This window comes from Pseudochaenichthys georgianus, unplaced genomic scaffold, assembly GCF_902827115.2.
Source record: "Pseudochaenichthys georgianus unplaced genomic scaffold, fPseGeo1.2 scaffold_1018_arrow_ctg1, whole genome shotgun sequence".
Classification (NCBI taxonomy): Eukaryota; Metazoa; Chordata; class Actinopteri; order Perciformes; family Channichthyidae; genus Pseudochaenichthys; species Pseudochaenichthys georgianus.
In genome coordinates, this window is record NW_027261992.1 from 24,640 (window position 1) to 42,747 (window position 18,108).

At 44.1% G+C, this 18,108-nt stretch overlaps 1 protein-coding gene across 2 annotated transcripts; it reads right to left on the reverse strand.

Moving 5' to 3' along the window:
• Positions 1-283: 283 nt before the first annotated feature.
• On the reverse strand, positions 284-17,469 carry LOC117440518 (protein NLRC3-like). Of its 2 annotated transcripts, none has more exons than XM_034076756.2 (12): positions 17,384-17,469; positions 17,131-17,285; positions 16,480-16,584; positions 13,383-13,582; positions 11,428-13,264; positions 10,780-10,953; positions 10,223-10,396; positions 5,639-5,812; positions 3,459-3,632; positions 1,414-1,587; positions 933-973; positions 284-735 (listed from the first exon to the last, which is right to left on the reverse strand). In XM_034076756.2, coding segments are annotated over exons 2-12 (3,189 nt in total). In that variant the 5' UTR covers positions 17,265-17,285; positions 17,384-17,469; the 3' UTR covers positions 284-733. The 2 variants fall into 2 exon arrangements, with proteins under 2 accessions (XP_033932647.1, XP_033932645.1); XM_034076754.2 differs by having other exon boundaries at positions 11,428-13,267.
• Between the last annotated feature and the right edge of the window lie 639 nt (positions 17,470-18,108).

An 18,108-nucleotide genomic window follows, 5' to 3' on the forward strand; every position in this document is an offset into this window, starting at 1 on the left:
ATTCCAGATTAAGGCCGACGGCTGCTGTAGAACTGACAGAGAGCAGGACCCTCTTAACCCCACACACACACACACACACACACACACACACACACACACACACACACACACACACACACACACACACACACACACACACACACACACACACACACACACACACACACACACACTTATATTTCCAGCAACAAGCAGAAGGTTACCAGGTTAATACAACTTCAAAAAGTAAGCACCTTAGTCTTTAGAAAAACTGTGTGGAAACGTCAAAGAAAAACAACAACAGTTATTGAAAAAAGATGATAAAGTGCATTTATATTATCACAATAATTACAAGCATAGAACATTAACAGTTTTAAACATTGTCTTACTTCCAGCTTACTCTAGAGATGGTCTGTTCCAAATTTGGTGATGATGGAACAACATTTTTGGAAGGGGTAGCAAAAATACAGATTTGGAAGAATTAAAAATGGCAAGAAATCAAGGTTTACGTATATGGATATATTCGTCTAAACTATATCTGTGCATAAAGTTCAAAAGTTACAGGACAAAACGCCATCGGGCCAAATTGCACCAAATGTCCCACTTCACTCAATTGGGTCTCTAGGCAAGGCACGTTTATTTTAAATGTAATTTATTTTGTTGTTTTTCATTATCTGAGCCAGTGGTAGCATGTAGATGTTGAAGAGAAGAGGCCCCAGGATGGAGCCTTGAGGAACCCCACATGTCTCCATCTCTCTAACAATACACAGAACAGTAGACATCAGAGGGAAGAAGGGACAGAGAAAGATTAATAAAATATGAACAGAGAGAAACATTGGCAGCTAAAAAGATTGAAGAGAGCTGAAACAAGATTTCAAAAGCATTTTTCGTTTTAAGATGAAACTTTAATGTAGAATATCTTGATGAATGGAGGATATGGTTTCAATACTCACATCTCTTCTGTTGCTTGGCTCTGATCGTCTGGTCATTGACCCTGTAGAGATGAACACAACCCTTTCTTTGAGTCAGCTTCCGAGTCCTGACTGATCTCATGCTTTACATCCCATCATATCTTCTCTGCAAACACTACGACTGACTGCCACAGCTCTCAGCTAACAGGAAATAACTGCTCATTGGTCTAGAAACAAAACACATGACAGGAGAACCAAGCAGATTCACTCCTCTGTAAAATCCTGTATATCCATTAAAAAGTTGCTTACCTACTAAAATATGTTGCATTGTAAACTCACATTATAATGTTTGTGGATGTAAGAGATAAAATAATAAAAAAACCTGTAGTGATTGCTTGGTAGGATGATGAGTTGTGCTAAGCTAGGCTACGTCTGGAAGGAAGAACTGGAGGTTCAGTGTGAGAACACATCAACTCCCCAACACAGAACTGCTGAAGCAGCAGAGAGTCGACCCCTCACTGACCTGAGAGTCTCCAGTCTGCAGTCTGGACTCTCCAGAAGATCTCTCAGCAGCTTCACTCCTGAACCCTGCATGTAGTTCTGACTCAGGTCCAGATCTCTCAGATGGGAGGGGTTGGACGTCAGAGCTGAGATCAGAGCAGAACAGCTGATCCCTGACAACTTGCAACCCCTCAGACTGAATAAAGAGAACATGATGTTAGTTTAAACTATTCAGTCAGTATCAGCATCATGGAGCTTCATGGAAATGTTGGAAAAGGCAAATACTGAATATAACCTTTATTATTTGATAGTTTTAATAGAAACATTCACAAGTTTGTCTTTTATATAAATTATTAAGAACACAGGGCTCAACGCTAACTTTTAAAAGTGGTTGCCAGGCAACCAGGCATCAGCTTTTGGTTGCCAAAACTGAAAATACAGTTGCCATTTTTAGTCACCTTATATTTTAAATAATTAAGATACTATGCAGTTATACATCAACTTAATAATGAATATGTGACACAAAAGAATGTTCAAATGCTTTACAATAAGTAATTAACACAATTATTTGAAACCTAAGTGGTAGGAAACTTGTCCACCCTCAATTGCTGGTATACTAAATACCAGTAGTGCAGCTGTGGTCATGTTCTTCACAGATCCCTCACAAATGACTTGAGCAAGTCACTAGTTTCTTGGTCATCCATTGTCTCCCTTTCAAATGTTGGTTTCTTGACCTCTGTGCTGACCCCCACCACAGATCCACTGGCCCTTCAGCATTGAAGTCTTGACCTCTGTGCTGACCCCCACCATAGATCCACTGGCCCTTCAGCATTGAAGTCTTGACCTCTGTGCTGCCCCCCACCATAGATCCACTGGCCCTTCAGCATTGAAGTCTTGACCTCTGTGCTGACCCCCACCATAGATCCACTGGCCCTTCAGCATTGAAGTCTTGACCTCTGTGCTGCCCCCCACCATAGATCCACTGGCCCTTCAGCTTCGAAGTCTTGACCTCTGTGCTGACCCCCACCATAGATCCACAGGCCCTTCAGCATTGAAGTCTTGGATTGGCCAGACTAATACATTTATAATGTTAAATAAATGAAAACCATTCACAGATAAGAATTAGATATGCATTATTAATGCTTTAAATAACCTTTAATATGTCTAACTATATTTAAAATGTGTTACCTTTTTATAGAAGTGATTATATTTGTATGCCAATATTTTCCTATGATAAAGTTTCGCTTTGCACTTTTATTTTGATAGTAATAAGGTCGGGACTCTTATTTTGAAGGAACTTTTACTGGAAGTGAATGGACAACGGAGCAGAATGCACATATTTCGCCTCCCAAGACTTTACACATTTCCTCTTTGCTTTCGTTTGGGTTCATCTTGCGCTTTATCAGTTGAATCACTTTGAACATTCGTTTGAGATGTTGACGGGTTGGCCGAACTTTTTACCCCACAGTCAAACAACTTAATTTGCTTTGCCATTTTTTGTAAAACAAACACACGAGTACGTGAGTAAACGCGCATGGATTTCTGGCTCCGTAATCACACCAATGCACGTGCAACTTAAGTATCAGGTTCCGACTGGTCACAACAATAATTAAATATCACTCTTAATACAACAAATAATTAACATGTATCTATTTTGGGGTGCACATTTTGCTGTTTGCTGTCCTTATTTCTTTATGTTAAACACTGGTTGCCACTGATGGCAAACAAAGGCCAAGAAGTGGTTGACATTTCTTCTGAATGGTTGCCAATGGCAACCTGGCAACCGTTACTGTCGAGCCCTGGAACATGATGGAGAATATAAGATGAATTTCAGGTGTTTAAGAGGTTCAGAGTGAATTATGCAGTGAAGGTTTGTTCTTGTTATATTTAAATGTATAGATCAACATGGCTCTGCCACAGTCAGTGAACTAAACAAGAGAAGAAGAAAGTAGACTTTAGCATTAAGATACTCAGTGTGGATCAGAGTGATATCAGCCTGGAGTCTGCAGCTCAGAGTCAACACAACTCTCTTAATCTCCGCACAGAAGTAAAAGAAGGAGAACTGACCTGAGAGTCTGCAGTCTGCAGTCTGGACTCTCCAGAAGATCTCTCAGCAGCTTCACTCCTGAATCCTGCAGATTGTTGTCACTCAGGTCCAGATGTCTCAGATGGGAGGGGTTGGACTTCAGAGCAGAGACCAGAGCAGCACAGCTGATCTCTGACAACCAGCAGCCCCTCAGTCTGAATAAAGAAAACATGATGTAAGTTTCAAGGTTTAATAATCTGTTCAGAGCTGAAGAAGGTTTGGATGTCAGAGTCAAGAAAGATATAGATCCAGTGGCGGCCAGCCCATAGGGGTGCTAGGGGCGGCGCCCCCCCTCTTCCCACATAAAAAAAAAAAAAAATTAAAAAAATATTTACTTTATTTTTATTTTTAATAAACAAGGTAAATATTATATCATTGGTATGCACAGCGCTCAGACGAGTGTGCAGCAAGTGCAGCAGAAGCCAACTGTTGATATCTTTAAACTATGCCGCCAAAACATCAAATCAAATGAAGTTTCATTTATATAGCACATTTATAAACGATTTTTGGTCGAGCCAAAGTGCTGTACATATAATAAAAATAGCCTACAGTAGAGACACTTTACAGCAAATACAACAGCACAGATTGTTCAGAGTATCAGTATGAGAAAAACGACACCCTCTGTCCTCAGACCCTCTGTCCTTAGAAACATAATTTCAGCCAATCAGCGTCGTCAAATCTGATGGTCACAGGGCGCCTACGTCAGCGCCCGGTGCAGTCTGTGAGTTGTTTAGACTCGTATCCAAGGAGACAAAACAGGAAGCTGTCATTAGCAGCTAATAGGAAAACTCCGTTTTTGACATAAAAATGGAATTATGGATTATCAATACTTTTTCAAAGTGACAGACACATTGGATTAAGCTATGGATTAACCTTCAGCCGCGTTTCTCGTTTTTGATCAGAATGACAGCAAAAGGTGAACATAGCTCCGTGTTGGCTCCCTAAAGCTACGTCGTGTGATGTCTGTATTTGCTTCCCCTGTCGCGAGTTCTGATCGCTCAGTGATGAAACTTATATTTCTAGAATCTGTGGAATCTCAGCTTGTTAGCTAAGCTTGTTTGTGCATATCCGATAAGTATATAGATCGATTTATACCTAGAGTGCGTTAGCATTTTCCCGCTTAGGGCTCATTTTTCCGCTGAGGGCTCATTTAGACACTTCTTGTGAGACTTGTGTTTTGTTTCGGTAAACATGGTTCATATCGTCAGGTAGCTGAGTTTCTTCCCGTTAAATGAGCAGGACACATGAATAGTTTATTACATTTTAAGAAGCCCCGAGACACAGTTTAGTGAGAAAAAAAACGGGGGGGAAAGCCCTTAACAGGTTAAATGGGAATTAAATCATTTTAAGTAATTTTGAGTGTTCCCAAAGCCCTGGTGTTCTGCAGTTTGTGTGGGCCTACTGTACTGTTGCACAGTTTATACTGTGGAAACTACTGTATGTCCAGGATACGGTGTTTGGAAGTTTTGGAAGATGCATAGCTAACCACACTGAAGATTATGGAGGTATTGATCAGTCTTCTCATATTTTTAAGCCTCAATTTGTCCCCCCCCCCCCCCCAAACTATACGCTTGCACTCAGATATATTGCTGCTTACATATTTCCTGTGTTCCAGCTTAAAACCTTCTCCTCGCACTCAGGCTGTCTCTGTGCGCTCGTGAAATGTCTGCTCTCAGATTTCTTCTGTGCGCGCTCGGATCTTTTGTGCAACAACCCTGTCAAAATCCCTCAACCAATAGGATCCAGGTGTCCTTGCGGGTGCGTTCGCTTTACTTATTAGAGCATCCTGTAAGGGTGTTTGGTCACCATTTCTACAGCCCCACCTAAAATGTTTTCCACCAGCCGCCACTGTATAGATCCATGATAATCCGAGCTCAAACTCTGCAGCAGTTTTTCTCTCTCATCAGATCTTTAACAACTCATTCATCTCCTTCACAGCTCATCAGTACTGAGAGCATCTTCACCGACTCATGGAGCACAGTGTGAGTCTGTGGAAGCTTAAACACTGTCCGTCACACATTCACCCTCTCTTTGTTATTCTGATAAATACTCAACCATTTGGAAAAACAGAATACAAATGTTTTTAAACTTCTTTGTTCTCAGGCTAATTCTTAGACAATTATAAATAAAAAATACAATGAACTACAGTAAGTGAACTGACCTGAGAGTCTCCAGTCTGCAGTCTGGACTCTCCAGAAGATCACTCAGCAGCTTCACTCCTGAACCCTTCAGATGGTTGTCACCCAGGTCCAGGTCTCTCAGATGGGAGGGGCTGGACTTCAGAGCTGAGACCAGAGAAGCACAGCTGATCTCTGACAACCAGCATTTCCTCAGACTGAATAAAGAAAACATGATGTAAGTTTAAACTATTCAGTCAGTATCAGCATCATGGAGCTTCATAAAATGTTTGGAAAAGGAACATACTGAATATAATCTTTATTGTTTGATTGAAACATTTATTAATTTGTCTTTTCTATAATTAAAATAAAAACATGATGGAGACTGTAAGATGAATTTCAGGTGTTTAACCAGTTTAGCCCTGAGCCTGTTTTTGAGGTCTCAGGCTCGATTTGACATTCCCAGAACAAATGACCATATCTTCTAAAAGGGTTACATTAATAATCTTTGTTCTCAAAGTAATGATAATCCTGTGAGTTTGATGCAGAACAGTCAGAATCAATATAGATGTTTTTTATTTTAAAGTAAATTCAGATTGAACACAGTAAAGAACTGTAAATTATAGTGTCCGTCCAAATATTATTTTTTACTTATAGTGAAAACTACCCTTGGATGATGGTAAGGTAGACTAAAAGCTTTAGGAATCAAAAGCACAACATATAATAAGTACCCTGTATCAAGACTGATGCAAAACAAGTGATGTTTGACCTTTTTAGAGAGGTTTAGCAAAACAAACTCCACCTCTGAGGTGATCTGGGTGGAAATGGGGAGGGGGAATTTCCCCACTCACACACATGCTAAAACGAAAAGGTTTTGCACCAGAGTGAAGCTGTCTCTAGGTCTGAATTCTAGAAACGGAAAAGCAGGTTTATTGCTCATGGATTATCAGAAATCATTCAAAGGGACACAGACACATGGATTAACCTAAGGATTAACTTCAGCAGCGTTTTTATCGTTTAATGCCATTGAAGACCACTTTTGACCAGACTACCACACAGGTGAGCCATGTTAGCGTTTTTAGCTACCTAGCGCCATATGTGTTGATGTGTGTTCTTGTTATTATCTCCGAGAGTTCGAAACATTGAGTGATCATGTATGTTCCCTTCGATTCTGTGTCTCCTCACGATGTGAAACGATGGGTTGGATGTGCAGCAAAGATAAATAATAAGGTTTTGTGAGTGAATCTCGGTGCAGTCATCTGTTAGCATTTTTCGCTCGTTGCTAATTCAGAGGCTCAGCGTTAGCATTGTGGGTTTTTAAAAAAATATTTTTTTTAAATGATCAGTTAGATGAATTTCTTCCCGTTACATGGATATATAATATATATAAAAATATAAAATAGTTTATTAAATGAACATGCCCTCAGACACTGTTTCCTGCAAGATGTTGCCGCAGTGTCCCGGTACCGGGGTCTCTCGGGCTTAACAGGTTAAGGTCGCATTCACGCTTATAGTCGCTTCTCTGGTGCACACCAGACGACTTGTTACATTGTTTAATTTTTCAGAAGGTTCGGTTTGCGTTCACACGGAAAAACTCAAACAGAGTATAAACTTTAAACACAAGTCATGTGCACGGAAATGCTGTTCAACCATTGGTCAGACATTAAGGGCCTACAAACGCAAATCCCGGCAATTTCTACCGGAGCCTCCGCCATGGAGCATCGGCAGGTCATTCTCATGCTGCTGCTGTTAATCTGGAGATCAACAGACTCTAACACATATAATGAGAGACGTTCAGCAGTAAGGAGGAGGTTTCACCGACGACAGGTGGCTCTGACTTTTATGTATAGTTGACAGAGCTTTTTTACTTTACACGACACTGTCCAACACTTAATTCTGCTTCACTCTTTTGCTAAAGATTGTAGTAGTAGTATGTATGCGTCACAAGAACGTGGATGTCTTCCTATGTTTTGGTGCGGACTGCGTTCACCCCAGGGATGAACCGCTCCAGAGTTCATTTGCAAGTCGTCCGAGACCGCCTATTTTAGCGGACCAGTCCGGTTGTTTAGTTCAGTGGTTCTCAAACTTTTTTCCATAATGAAAAAAATATTCCGCCAAGTACCCCCTGATCAGCGCAAAAACTATTTGTTAGGGGGAAAATGCCTATATAAAGAGGTACAGTACAGCGCTGCACCATCAGTGTCTGATTTATTAAAACAACAACCTTGTAACTGAGAAACACTTAAATGCTACATTTCAAATGTTTCCACCGACAATGTGGAATTTAGTGGCTACATATTACACAGATTATGCACAGCGGGAGCAGCAATAGCCGTCAAATAATAATTCAGACAGGGGAGCACTGCACCGCCTGCCTGCCGCTAGGGGGTGCTGCAGCGCCCTCAGCACCCCCCCCCTTCCCGCACCCATGGTCACCACAGCCGCCACTGAAGAGGAGGAGCCAAAATGAGATATATAGTCAGGTGACAGAGCTTTGTGGAGTCTCTTCTGCACGGTCGTGACTGTGAGAGGGAGCTGCAGCTTCCCTCTCTCTCTCTGAACCATCAATGGCGCGGTAATGCGTGTAACATTACCGCGCCATTTTAATTAAAGTACCCATTTGAACCTGATGCGAAAGACTCTATTGGTCTCATTTATCCTAAGCTTCTCTCCTGGGACGCGAGAATAACGAATACTCTAATGGTTGCTAAACCTCTCTCACTTGTTTTGCATCAATCTTGGCAGTGACGTGCACAGACATTTATAGGGGCAGGTGCTCAAGAGGAAAAAAAAGGGCACCCTCTGAGTCGTTGTGGCGGTCGCGCCAAAATTGTGCGCTCCGAAATTGTGCGCTCCGAAATTGTGCGCTCCGAAATTGTGCGCAAAAATGTGCCGGATAATGGCGGATTTTGTTAGTTTCTTTTCGGTTTTTGGTTACTTTATTTCGGTGTTAGGGTTAGGTTAGGGTTAGGTTATTTAATTCTTATTTTTGCCTGATTTTACTGATTTATTATCAAAAAATTAATTATTTTAACATTTATTTTTATTATTCTAAATGATTTAGGGGGGTCCAATCTGAAGCTAGGGGGGGACGAAACCCCCCCCCCCCCGGGATTGACGCCCCTGGTGGAACCGCCGGCTGCCACCAGGGCAGCCTGCTAGTGTGAGATTTATTAAAGGCACATCTTGTATGTCGTAATTGCATATATATTTATTTCAATAACCATATGCTGTCTGATGCAGATGCCTATCTAAAACAAATCAAATAGTAGGCTTACTAGCTTCTACACGCTCAAGCAACTGTAGTCAGGGATGCAAACTCATCAGGTATGAAAAAGGTGACAAGGATCCGAGCCCCCCGACCCCACGGAATATCGGCTTTAAAATGAGGAATAACAGGATGTTAGCAGTCAGAACAACTAAAGCAGCAGGTAATAACAGAAACGCCAAAGAGTCACATCTCATAGAAATATATAAAAGCATTCATTTTAATTGTGTAGCAGTCAGTTTATAATTTTGGCAGCACTGTTGAGCATTTTGAAAATGTATTTTCAGGCCTCTTAGTATTTGTATAATACTTTTCTACTTTCACTTGAGGAACATTTTGAATGCAGGACTTTTACTGAAAAATATTGTTTTCCATAACTTTTCCAGGGCCTGGAATTTGCATTTTGAATTTCCATGACTTTTCCAGGTCTTCAATGACCGTACGAACCCGGTATAGTTTAGTTTGGCATCTGATTTAGGGGATTAAACAATACACTCGTTGTATTTGTTACCTGGTGGTTACTTACTTGGTCGTCACTAGGGCACTTTTAATCGTGTTGCTGCACCACACACCCGCCGTGGCCTGTCTGACTGAGTGACTGACTGTCAGCTCTGCGCGCTGCGCGTTCACGTTGAGAGCAGGGAAGGGAGGGGCTGCAGCCAGGGCACGTACGGGAGTGCCGCGGGGCATTGTTGTATATATTAGAAGCTTTTAATCCAGAATTGATCGATGTTACCATGAGCCACATACAGTACACTGTAAAAAAAAAAAAAAAAAAACTGTAAAAAACGAACTTTCAAAAGGGCACATTGCTGTCCAGAGGGCAAAACGGGCAGGTGCTCAAGCACTACCTAGAGTCTATGTGTGCACGTCTCTGAATCTTGGGGTACTTATTATATGGTATAGTTTGGATTCCTAAAGCTTTTAGTCTACTATCCCATCATTCAAGGGTGGTTTTCACTTTAAGTAATGTTTTATTTTTGGACGGACACTACAATTTCATTTTTTTTACTATGTTCAATCTGAATTTACTTTACAATAAAACAATGATATATTGATTCTGACTTTTCTTCATCCAACTCACAGGTTTATCCTTGCTTTGAGAAAAAAGATTATTAATGTACTCCTTTTAGAAGTGAAGTTATAGTAATTTGTTCTGGGAATGTCATTTTCGAGCCTGAAGCCTGAAAAACAGGCTCGGGGCTTAACAGGTAGCAGCATGGCTCTGCCACAGTCAGTGAAATAAACCACAGAACAAGAAAGCAGACTTTAGCATTAAGATACTCAGTGTGGATCACAGTAATATCAGCCTGATGTCTGCAGCTCAGAGTCAACACAACTCTAGAGATGGAGAACTGACCTGAGAGTCTGCAGTCTGCAGTCTGGACTCTCCAGAAGATCTCTCAGCAGCTCCACTCCTGAATCCTGCAGATCGTTGTAACTCAGGTCCAGATCCCTCATATGGGAGGGGTTGGACTTCAGAGCTGAGACCAGAGCAACACAGCTGATCTTTGACAACCTGCAGCTCTTCAGTCTGAATAAAGAAAATATGATGTAAGTTTCAAGGTTTAATAACCTCTTCAGAGCTGAAGAAGGTTTAGATGTCAGAGAGAAGAAAGATGTAGTTCCATGATAATCCAAGGTTTAACTATATGGGCGGTGCTGGCGAAGTCTATACTTGGTTTAAGAACTGGAATGTCACCGGTTCAATTACCCAAAATACCTAGTGCTACCGAGGTGTCCCTGAGCAAGGCACCATTCCCTACACTGCTCCCCGGGTGCAGTGCATTATGGCAGCCTACTGCTCCTAACACTGGGATGGGTCGAATGCAGAATGTAAATGTCCCCTCTGTGGTTCGATTAAGGGTTCCTTCTTCTCTTCTTCTATACTCTATGAAGTTCAGTCAGTGAACTGACCTGAGAGACTGCAGTCTGCAGTTTGGACTCTTTAGTCCAGAACTCAGCAGCTTCACTCCTGAATCCTGCAGAACGTTCTCACTCAGGTCCAGATCTCTCAGATGGGAGGGGTCAGACTTCAGAGCTGAGGCCAGAGCAGCACAGCTGATCTCTGAGAGTCCAAAGCCAGTAAAACTGTCATGACAGATATAACAGTGAGTTATTTACAAAAATATGTAACATCATATTAACTTCATGCATTTGATGAAAACATTAGACCCACCAGGTTCTGATTAACATTCACTGTTAGTCCACTTAATATATTATTGAGTTGTTTATGTTCATTTTCAGCCTGACAGATCTTACTTTAAACTCTTGAGCATTGTGGTAAAACAGATCGGGTATAATGATGACGAAACTACAATACTGTTATAATAACTTAAATGCATTCACTGTAACTGTAAAATACTGTTTGTGATCAAATGCTGCTTTGATAAAACCCCAACCAAAACCTCTTAAGTGCTCCATTTGATGACATAACCAAAAGCAATATGAAGAAAATAAAAAACGGCAACATTTAAATAGTAATAAACAAAATAACATTCAATTTATTAAAGAAGTAAACTGCTGATCTACACTCATTTATGAAGTGAATTAATGTGGACATACTTGGCCTTTCTGAAGTTCCTCACAGCTGGAATCAGTCTCAGTCGTCCCTCCTCTGATGTGTTGTACTTCTTCAGGTCCAACTCATCCAGAACCTCCTCTGACATCTGCAGCATGTGGGCCAGAGCAGAGCAGTGGATCTCAGAGAGTTCCTTCTCTGATCTGTTCCCTGACTTCAGGAACTCTGTGATCTCCTGATGTACTGAGTGGTCCTTCATCTCTGTCAGGCAGTGGAAGATGTTGATGCTCCTGTCCGGAGAGATTTCATCACTGCTCATCTCCTTCAGGTTCTTGATGGCTTTTTGGATGATTTCCGGACGGTTGTCTGTGCGACCCAGCTGGCCTCTGAATAGTCTCTGGATAATATCTGGACGTTTGTCTGTGCGACCCAGCAGGCCTCCTAAGAGACTCTGGTTGGACTCCAGAGAGAGGCCGTGGAGAAAGCGGACAAACAGGTCCAGGTGACCATTTCTACTTCTCAGGGATTTCTGCATGGCTCTCTTCAGGAAGACATCCAGGGATGGGTACTCCTGATCTCTCTTCAGGAAGTCCTTCAGTACCGCTGTGTCTCTGCTGGTGTAACAGTGCAACACGTAGACTGCAGCCAGAAACTCCTGCACGCTCAGATGAACAAAGCAGTAGACGGTTTTCTGGAAGATCACACTCTCTCTTTTGAAGATCTCTGTACAAAGTCCTGAGTGCACCAAGGCCTCGGTGGCATCAAGGCCACAGCGCTGCAGGTCTTCTTGGTAGAACATGATATGTCCTTTCTCCAGATGTTCAAACGCCAGCCTCCCCAGCTTCAGAAGAACCTCCCTGTCAGCCTTCGTCAGCTGCTGTGGACTCGTCTCATGTCCCTCTTCATACTTCTGCTTCTTCCTCTTGGTCTGGACCAGCAGGAAGTGTGAGTACATGTCAGTGAGGGTCTGGGGCAGATCTCCTCTCTGGTCTGTAGTCAACATGTGGTCCAGAACTGCAGCAGTGATCCAGCAGAAGACTGGGATCAGACACATGATGTGGAGGCTCCTGGAGCTCTTGATGTGAGAGATGATTCTGCTGGACAGGTCTTCATCACTCCATCTCCTCCTGAAGTACTCCTCCTTCTGGGCGTCAGTGAAGCCTCGTACTTCTGTGACCCTGTCCACACACTCAGGAGGGATCTGATTGGCCGCTGCAGGTCTGGAAGTTATCCAGATGAGAGCCGAGGGAAGCAGCTTCCCCCTGATGAGGTTTGTCAGCAGCACGTTCACTGAGGACGGCTGTGAGACATCAGACACAACCTCACTGTTTCTGAAGTCCAGAGAAAGTCTGCTTTCATCCAGGCCGTCAAAGATGAGCAGCACTTTGCAGACAGCCAGCTGCTCTGCTGTGACCTTCTGTAAGGTCGGATGGAAGACATGGAGCAGCCGGAGAAGACTGTACTGCTCTCCTTTGATCAGGTTCAGCTCCCTGAAGGAGAGCGGGATCACCAGACTCACATCCTGGTTTCCCAAACCCTCGGCCCAGTCCAGAGTGAACTTCTGCACCGAGAAGGTCTTTCCAACTCCAGCCACTCCGTTGGTCAGGACCGCTCTGATGGGAGTCTGCTGGTCAGGTGAGGCTTTAAAGATGTCCTGGCACTTGATTGGAGTGTCATGGAGGGGCTTCTTCTTGGAAGCCGTCTCCAGCTGCCTCACCTCGTGTTGGGTATTAACCTCTTCACTCTGGCCTTGTGTGATGTAGAGCTCAGTGTAGATGCTGTTGAGGAGGTTTTCACTTTTATCAGTTCCTTCAGTCACACGTTCACATCTCCTCCTCAGTCTGAGCCGATGTTCATCGAGAACCTCCTGCAGACCACGTTCTGCTGGAAGAGAGGAACACGAATAGATTAATGCAAGTGGTTCAAAATCACAAAACAATTATCAGGATCAATTATTTCTCAGAAATGAAAACACCAACAGACAGAGGTTGAGAATTACTTTGTATAATTCTGAATCCATCTCCACACCGGGGACAGGAGGAGTCTCCTGATGGAGGTCGCTGCTCCCAGTATGAGGTGATGCACTGTCTGCAGAACCAGTGTCCACAGCTGGTAGAGACTGGATCCGTCAGGACGTCCTGACACAGAGCACAGCTGGACAGCTGCTCCTCCACAGGAACAGGATGATTCCTCTTCTCTCTGTGGAGATAAACACAATTTTTATGACAGTTTACATTACTGGTGGAGGATTTCACCAATCGCTCTAGTTTGATACAACAAAAGGCCTTTATGAATGGGGGTTTCAAAGGCACTCCCAGGCCAGCGTGGGTCCCTCCCCATGACTGACCTCTCCTTATACCTAAGGGAAATGCCTTCCACCCTCGTGAGAAAACCTATGTTGGCAGCTTATATTAACAATATCCTTCATTCGATCATAACCTCCCTTTCTGACCATAGGTGAGGGTAGGATGAAGATGGACCGGTAGATGGAGAGCTTTGCCTCCTTGCTTTCGCTTTAACCTTGTCAAAGTTCCCACTCATTCCCTACTCGGAGTAGACAGTCCATCGGTTTCCTGCTAAGAACCATGGCCTCAGATTTAAAGGTGCTGGTCTTCATCCCAGTAGCTTCACACTAGTCTGCAAACCGATCCAGTGAGAGCTGAAGGTCGCAGACCGTTAACGCCATCAGAACCACATCATCGTGATGCAATCCTTGGCTCAATGAACTGCAGACCCCCCTCCCCACGACTACGCCTTGAGATCCTGGGTATGAATATCACAAACAGGATTGGTGACAGAGCGCAGCGCTGGTGGTGGCCAACCCTCCAAGGAAATAAGTCCAACTTACTGCCGGGGACCTCAAAACAGCTCTCACTTTGGGAGTACAGAGATTGGATGGCCCCCATTAGAGACCCCCTCACCCCATACTCCCGCAGCACCTCCCACAGTATCTTCCTGGGAACCCGGCCACACACCTTCTCCAAATCCACAAAACACATGTAGACGGGATCAGCGTACACCCAGGCCCCTTCCAGAATCCTTGTGAGACTAAAAAGTTGGTCCGTCGTTCCACGACCAGGACGGAATCCGCATTGTTCCTCCTCAATCTGAGGTTCGACAATCGGCCTGACCCTCCTTTCGAGTACCTTTGAGTGAACTATCCCGTGGAAGCTGAGTAATATGATGCCTCTATAGTTGGCACCGACCCTCAGCATGATCCCCCTTTTTGAAAGGGGGAACCGCCACCCCGTCCTGCCACTCCTTAGGTACTGCCCCCGACTTCCAGGTAATGTTGATGAGACGTGTCAACCATGAAAGTCTCTCAACACCCAGAGCCATTCATATTTCTAGACGGATCTCTTCAATCCCACCTTGGAGTTCTTTATATTAGTGACCTTGTCCTGGGAGATTACCCACCGTCATCCTCCAGCTCTGCCTCTACATGTCGGGTTCAGGAGTTCCTTCCAACGCCCCGAGACCCTTCTAGTTGAGGTCAACAGCGTCCCATCCTTACTATGTACAGCTTGGATTGTTCTCTTCATTCAGGGCTGGGTAGCCTTCCTTCCTCCTCTGTTTGATGGTGTCTTTTCCTTGCTCCTTCTCCCTTCGCATGGTTCCCTCTCCATGAATCCGCAATCAGTTTACTACTATCACAAATAAACATGTTAAAAATATATTTTAAAAAGTCGTTTTGGCCCAGTGGGGTCAGGCAGAAACCCTGGACCTGAATAGGTAAATATGAAGATTTTGTTGGACGAAATATTTTTTATAAATAATTTGTTTTTATAAAACTATTTTTCGGCTCCTTCACCTCTCTGGGGGGGAAGGAGCTGGAGCTTGTGTGGGAGGTGGAGCATTACCAGTTGGATCTGGTTGGGCTCACCTCTACGCACAGGCTCTGGAACCTTCCTTCTGGATAGGGGTTGGACTCTATTTTTCTCCTGAGTTGCCCAAGGTGTGAGGCGCCGGGCGGGTGCGGGGATACTCACAAGTCCCCGGTTGGGTGCTGCTTTGTTGGAGTTTACCCCAGTGGACGAAAGGGTTGCCTCCCTACGCCTGCGGGTTATGGGGGGGAAAACTCTGACTGTTGTGTGTGCTTATGCACCCAACAGCAGTTCAGAGTATTCGGCCTTGATCCCTGAAAAGAGTCCTGTATGGGGCTCCTGAAGGGGACTCCATAGTCTAGCTGGGAGACTTCAATGCCAGGTGGGCAATGATGGGGACACTTGGAGGGGTGTGATTGGGAGGAACGGCCCCCCTGATCTGAACCGGAGTGGTGGTTTGTTACTGGACTTCTGTGCTAGTCATTGAATGGCCATAACAAACACCATGTTCGAACATAAGTGTACGTGGTACCAGAGCACCCTAGGCAGAAGGTCCATGATCGATTTTGTTATCGTATTATCGGACCTGAGGCCGTATGTTTTGGACACTCGGGTAAAGAGAGGGGCAGAGTTGTCAACTGATCACCATCTGGTGGTGAGTTGGGTCGAGTGGCGGGGGAAGCTTCTGGATAGACCTGGTAAGCCCAAATGTGTAGTGCGGGTGGACTGGGAACGTCTGGAGGAGGCCCAAGTCCAGAGGCCTTCAACTCACACCTCCGGCACACATTTTCAGGCATCCCTGTGGAGGCTGGGGACATTGAACCAGAGTTGGCGGTGTTCAAAGCCTCTATTGCGGAAGCCGCGGCGGGGAGCTGTGGTCTCAAGGTCTTAGGTGCCTCAAGGTAACCCTTGAACCTCCTGCTGGACACCGGTGGTCAGGGAAGCCGTCCGACTGAAGAAGGAGGCCTTCCTGGATATGTTATCCTGGGGGAGTCCTGAGGCAGTTGCAAGGTACCGGCGGGCCCGAAGTGAAATATCTTTGAATAACGGTTACTGCGTTTCTTTACTGTAGTCTACTGCGTTTTAACTGTACTTTACTTTTACTGTAATCTGCTTTGCTTCTTTACTGACTTCAAATGTGTTTCTTTGCTGTAAAAAACTGTGATTATTCCTGAACTGCACTCATGTAGTTATTAAAGAACAGATTAGATAATCAGGTAACATAATCACTGAATCCTCTTCAGGTCAGTTTAGAGTAGAAAAGACTCTTACTCTGTGTCTGAGGGTCCAGGTTCATCACTGAAGTATAGAGGAGAGCCTTTAGACTGGTCACTCTTCAGAGACAGACAGCTGGAGAATGGAGACTCTGCTCTCTGTCTGTGGAAACAACACATGTTTTACACACATCATTAGTTCATTCAAAGAGCAGCTTTTTCACTGTCTGTTTAACCAATGAAATATTTTTAGACTTGTTCTGAGCTTTGTTTTTTGGTTCGTGTTTGTGGGATGCTGTCGTTACAATTCCTTTGTGAAAGTTTTACATGTTTGTATTTTATTACCTTAACCCAACACAAAGTCCATCACGTTGAGTTGGATAACGATTTCCCTAGTAAATTATTTACTATTGCTGATGATGCCAAAGAGCAAGAGTTCAATCAAACTACTCTACTGTACTCTAAGATAGACTGTGTATGTAAAGTTATTACATTACCTGCCGTTTGTTAGACGCTTTTATCCAAAGCGACGTACATTCAGTACTGTGGACAATCGCCGCCGGAGCAATTTGAGGTGAAGTGTCTCAGGGACACATGCTGACTGCAGTGGGACTCAAACTTGCTACCCCCTGATTCGAAGTCCAGCACTCTATCCACTGAGCCACAGCCGCCTTATAAAGTAAAGTCTATAGTAGAAACGGACTCTTACTCTGTGTCCGAGGGTCCAGGATCGTTAATGAAGTCTGGAAGTGTTCCTTTAGACCGCTCACTCTTCAGAGACAGGCAGCTGGAGACTGGAGATCTGTCCTCTTCCTCATCTTTTAAACCACTCATCTTCTCCATCTGAGAGATAAACCAGTAACACTGGAGACACACTTTGTATCGATGATTTTGTTTCCTACATAGAGTACACCAGTAAATGATGAATGTGTTTAAAAGCAGAACCTGGTGTGAACACTCACCCCGTTGCCCTCCTCCTCTCTGTCCAGGTGTAAAATGGCGTCTGGCAGTCTGACTTCATACGTTCACTTTGACGCCCTCACCTGTCTGCAGCTCCTCCCCTTGTTTCATAACCAGGCTGATCAGAGGAAGGTGAACATACAGGGATTATATTCAGTCAAATAGAAATAGACATTCGGCAAGTAAACATCCTGCATTTAAAAACTCACTTCAGTAAAAAGGCTTTACTTCTGAACCCTGACAACGGTCACACTCTTATCAAAATCTCCACTATCACTTCCACAAGATGGCGGAGAGACTGGTTGTGTGGTTGAGAGGCTCTCCCAGGTCGGGCAAATTATCCCACTAAATGCAAATAACTCAACGTTTAAAGTAAGGAATGAGTGGGGTAAAAACACGGAGGAACAGTACAAATCGGAAAGGACCAGGCAAAGTGAAAAATCAACCTACAATGGATGAAACCCCCGAGCACGAGGCTAGCGAGCACGAGGCTAGCGAACACGAGGCTAGCGAGCACGAGGCTAGCGAACACGAGGCTAGCGAACACGAGGCTAGCGAGCACGAGGCTAGCGAACACGACGGCTCAGATGCACTGCGGGCAGGCTTTGCCGCCATTAGCAAATAAATGAAAGACCTTAAACTCGAACTACGACACGAATTATCCACATTCAAAGACGAAATAAAGAAGGAGCTGAGGGAGGACAGAACAACAAAGGGCTGCAGGCGC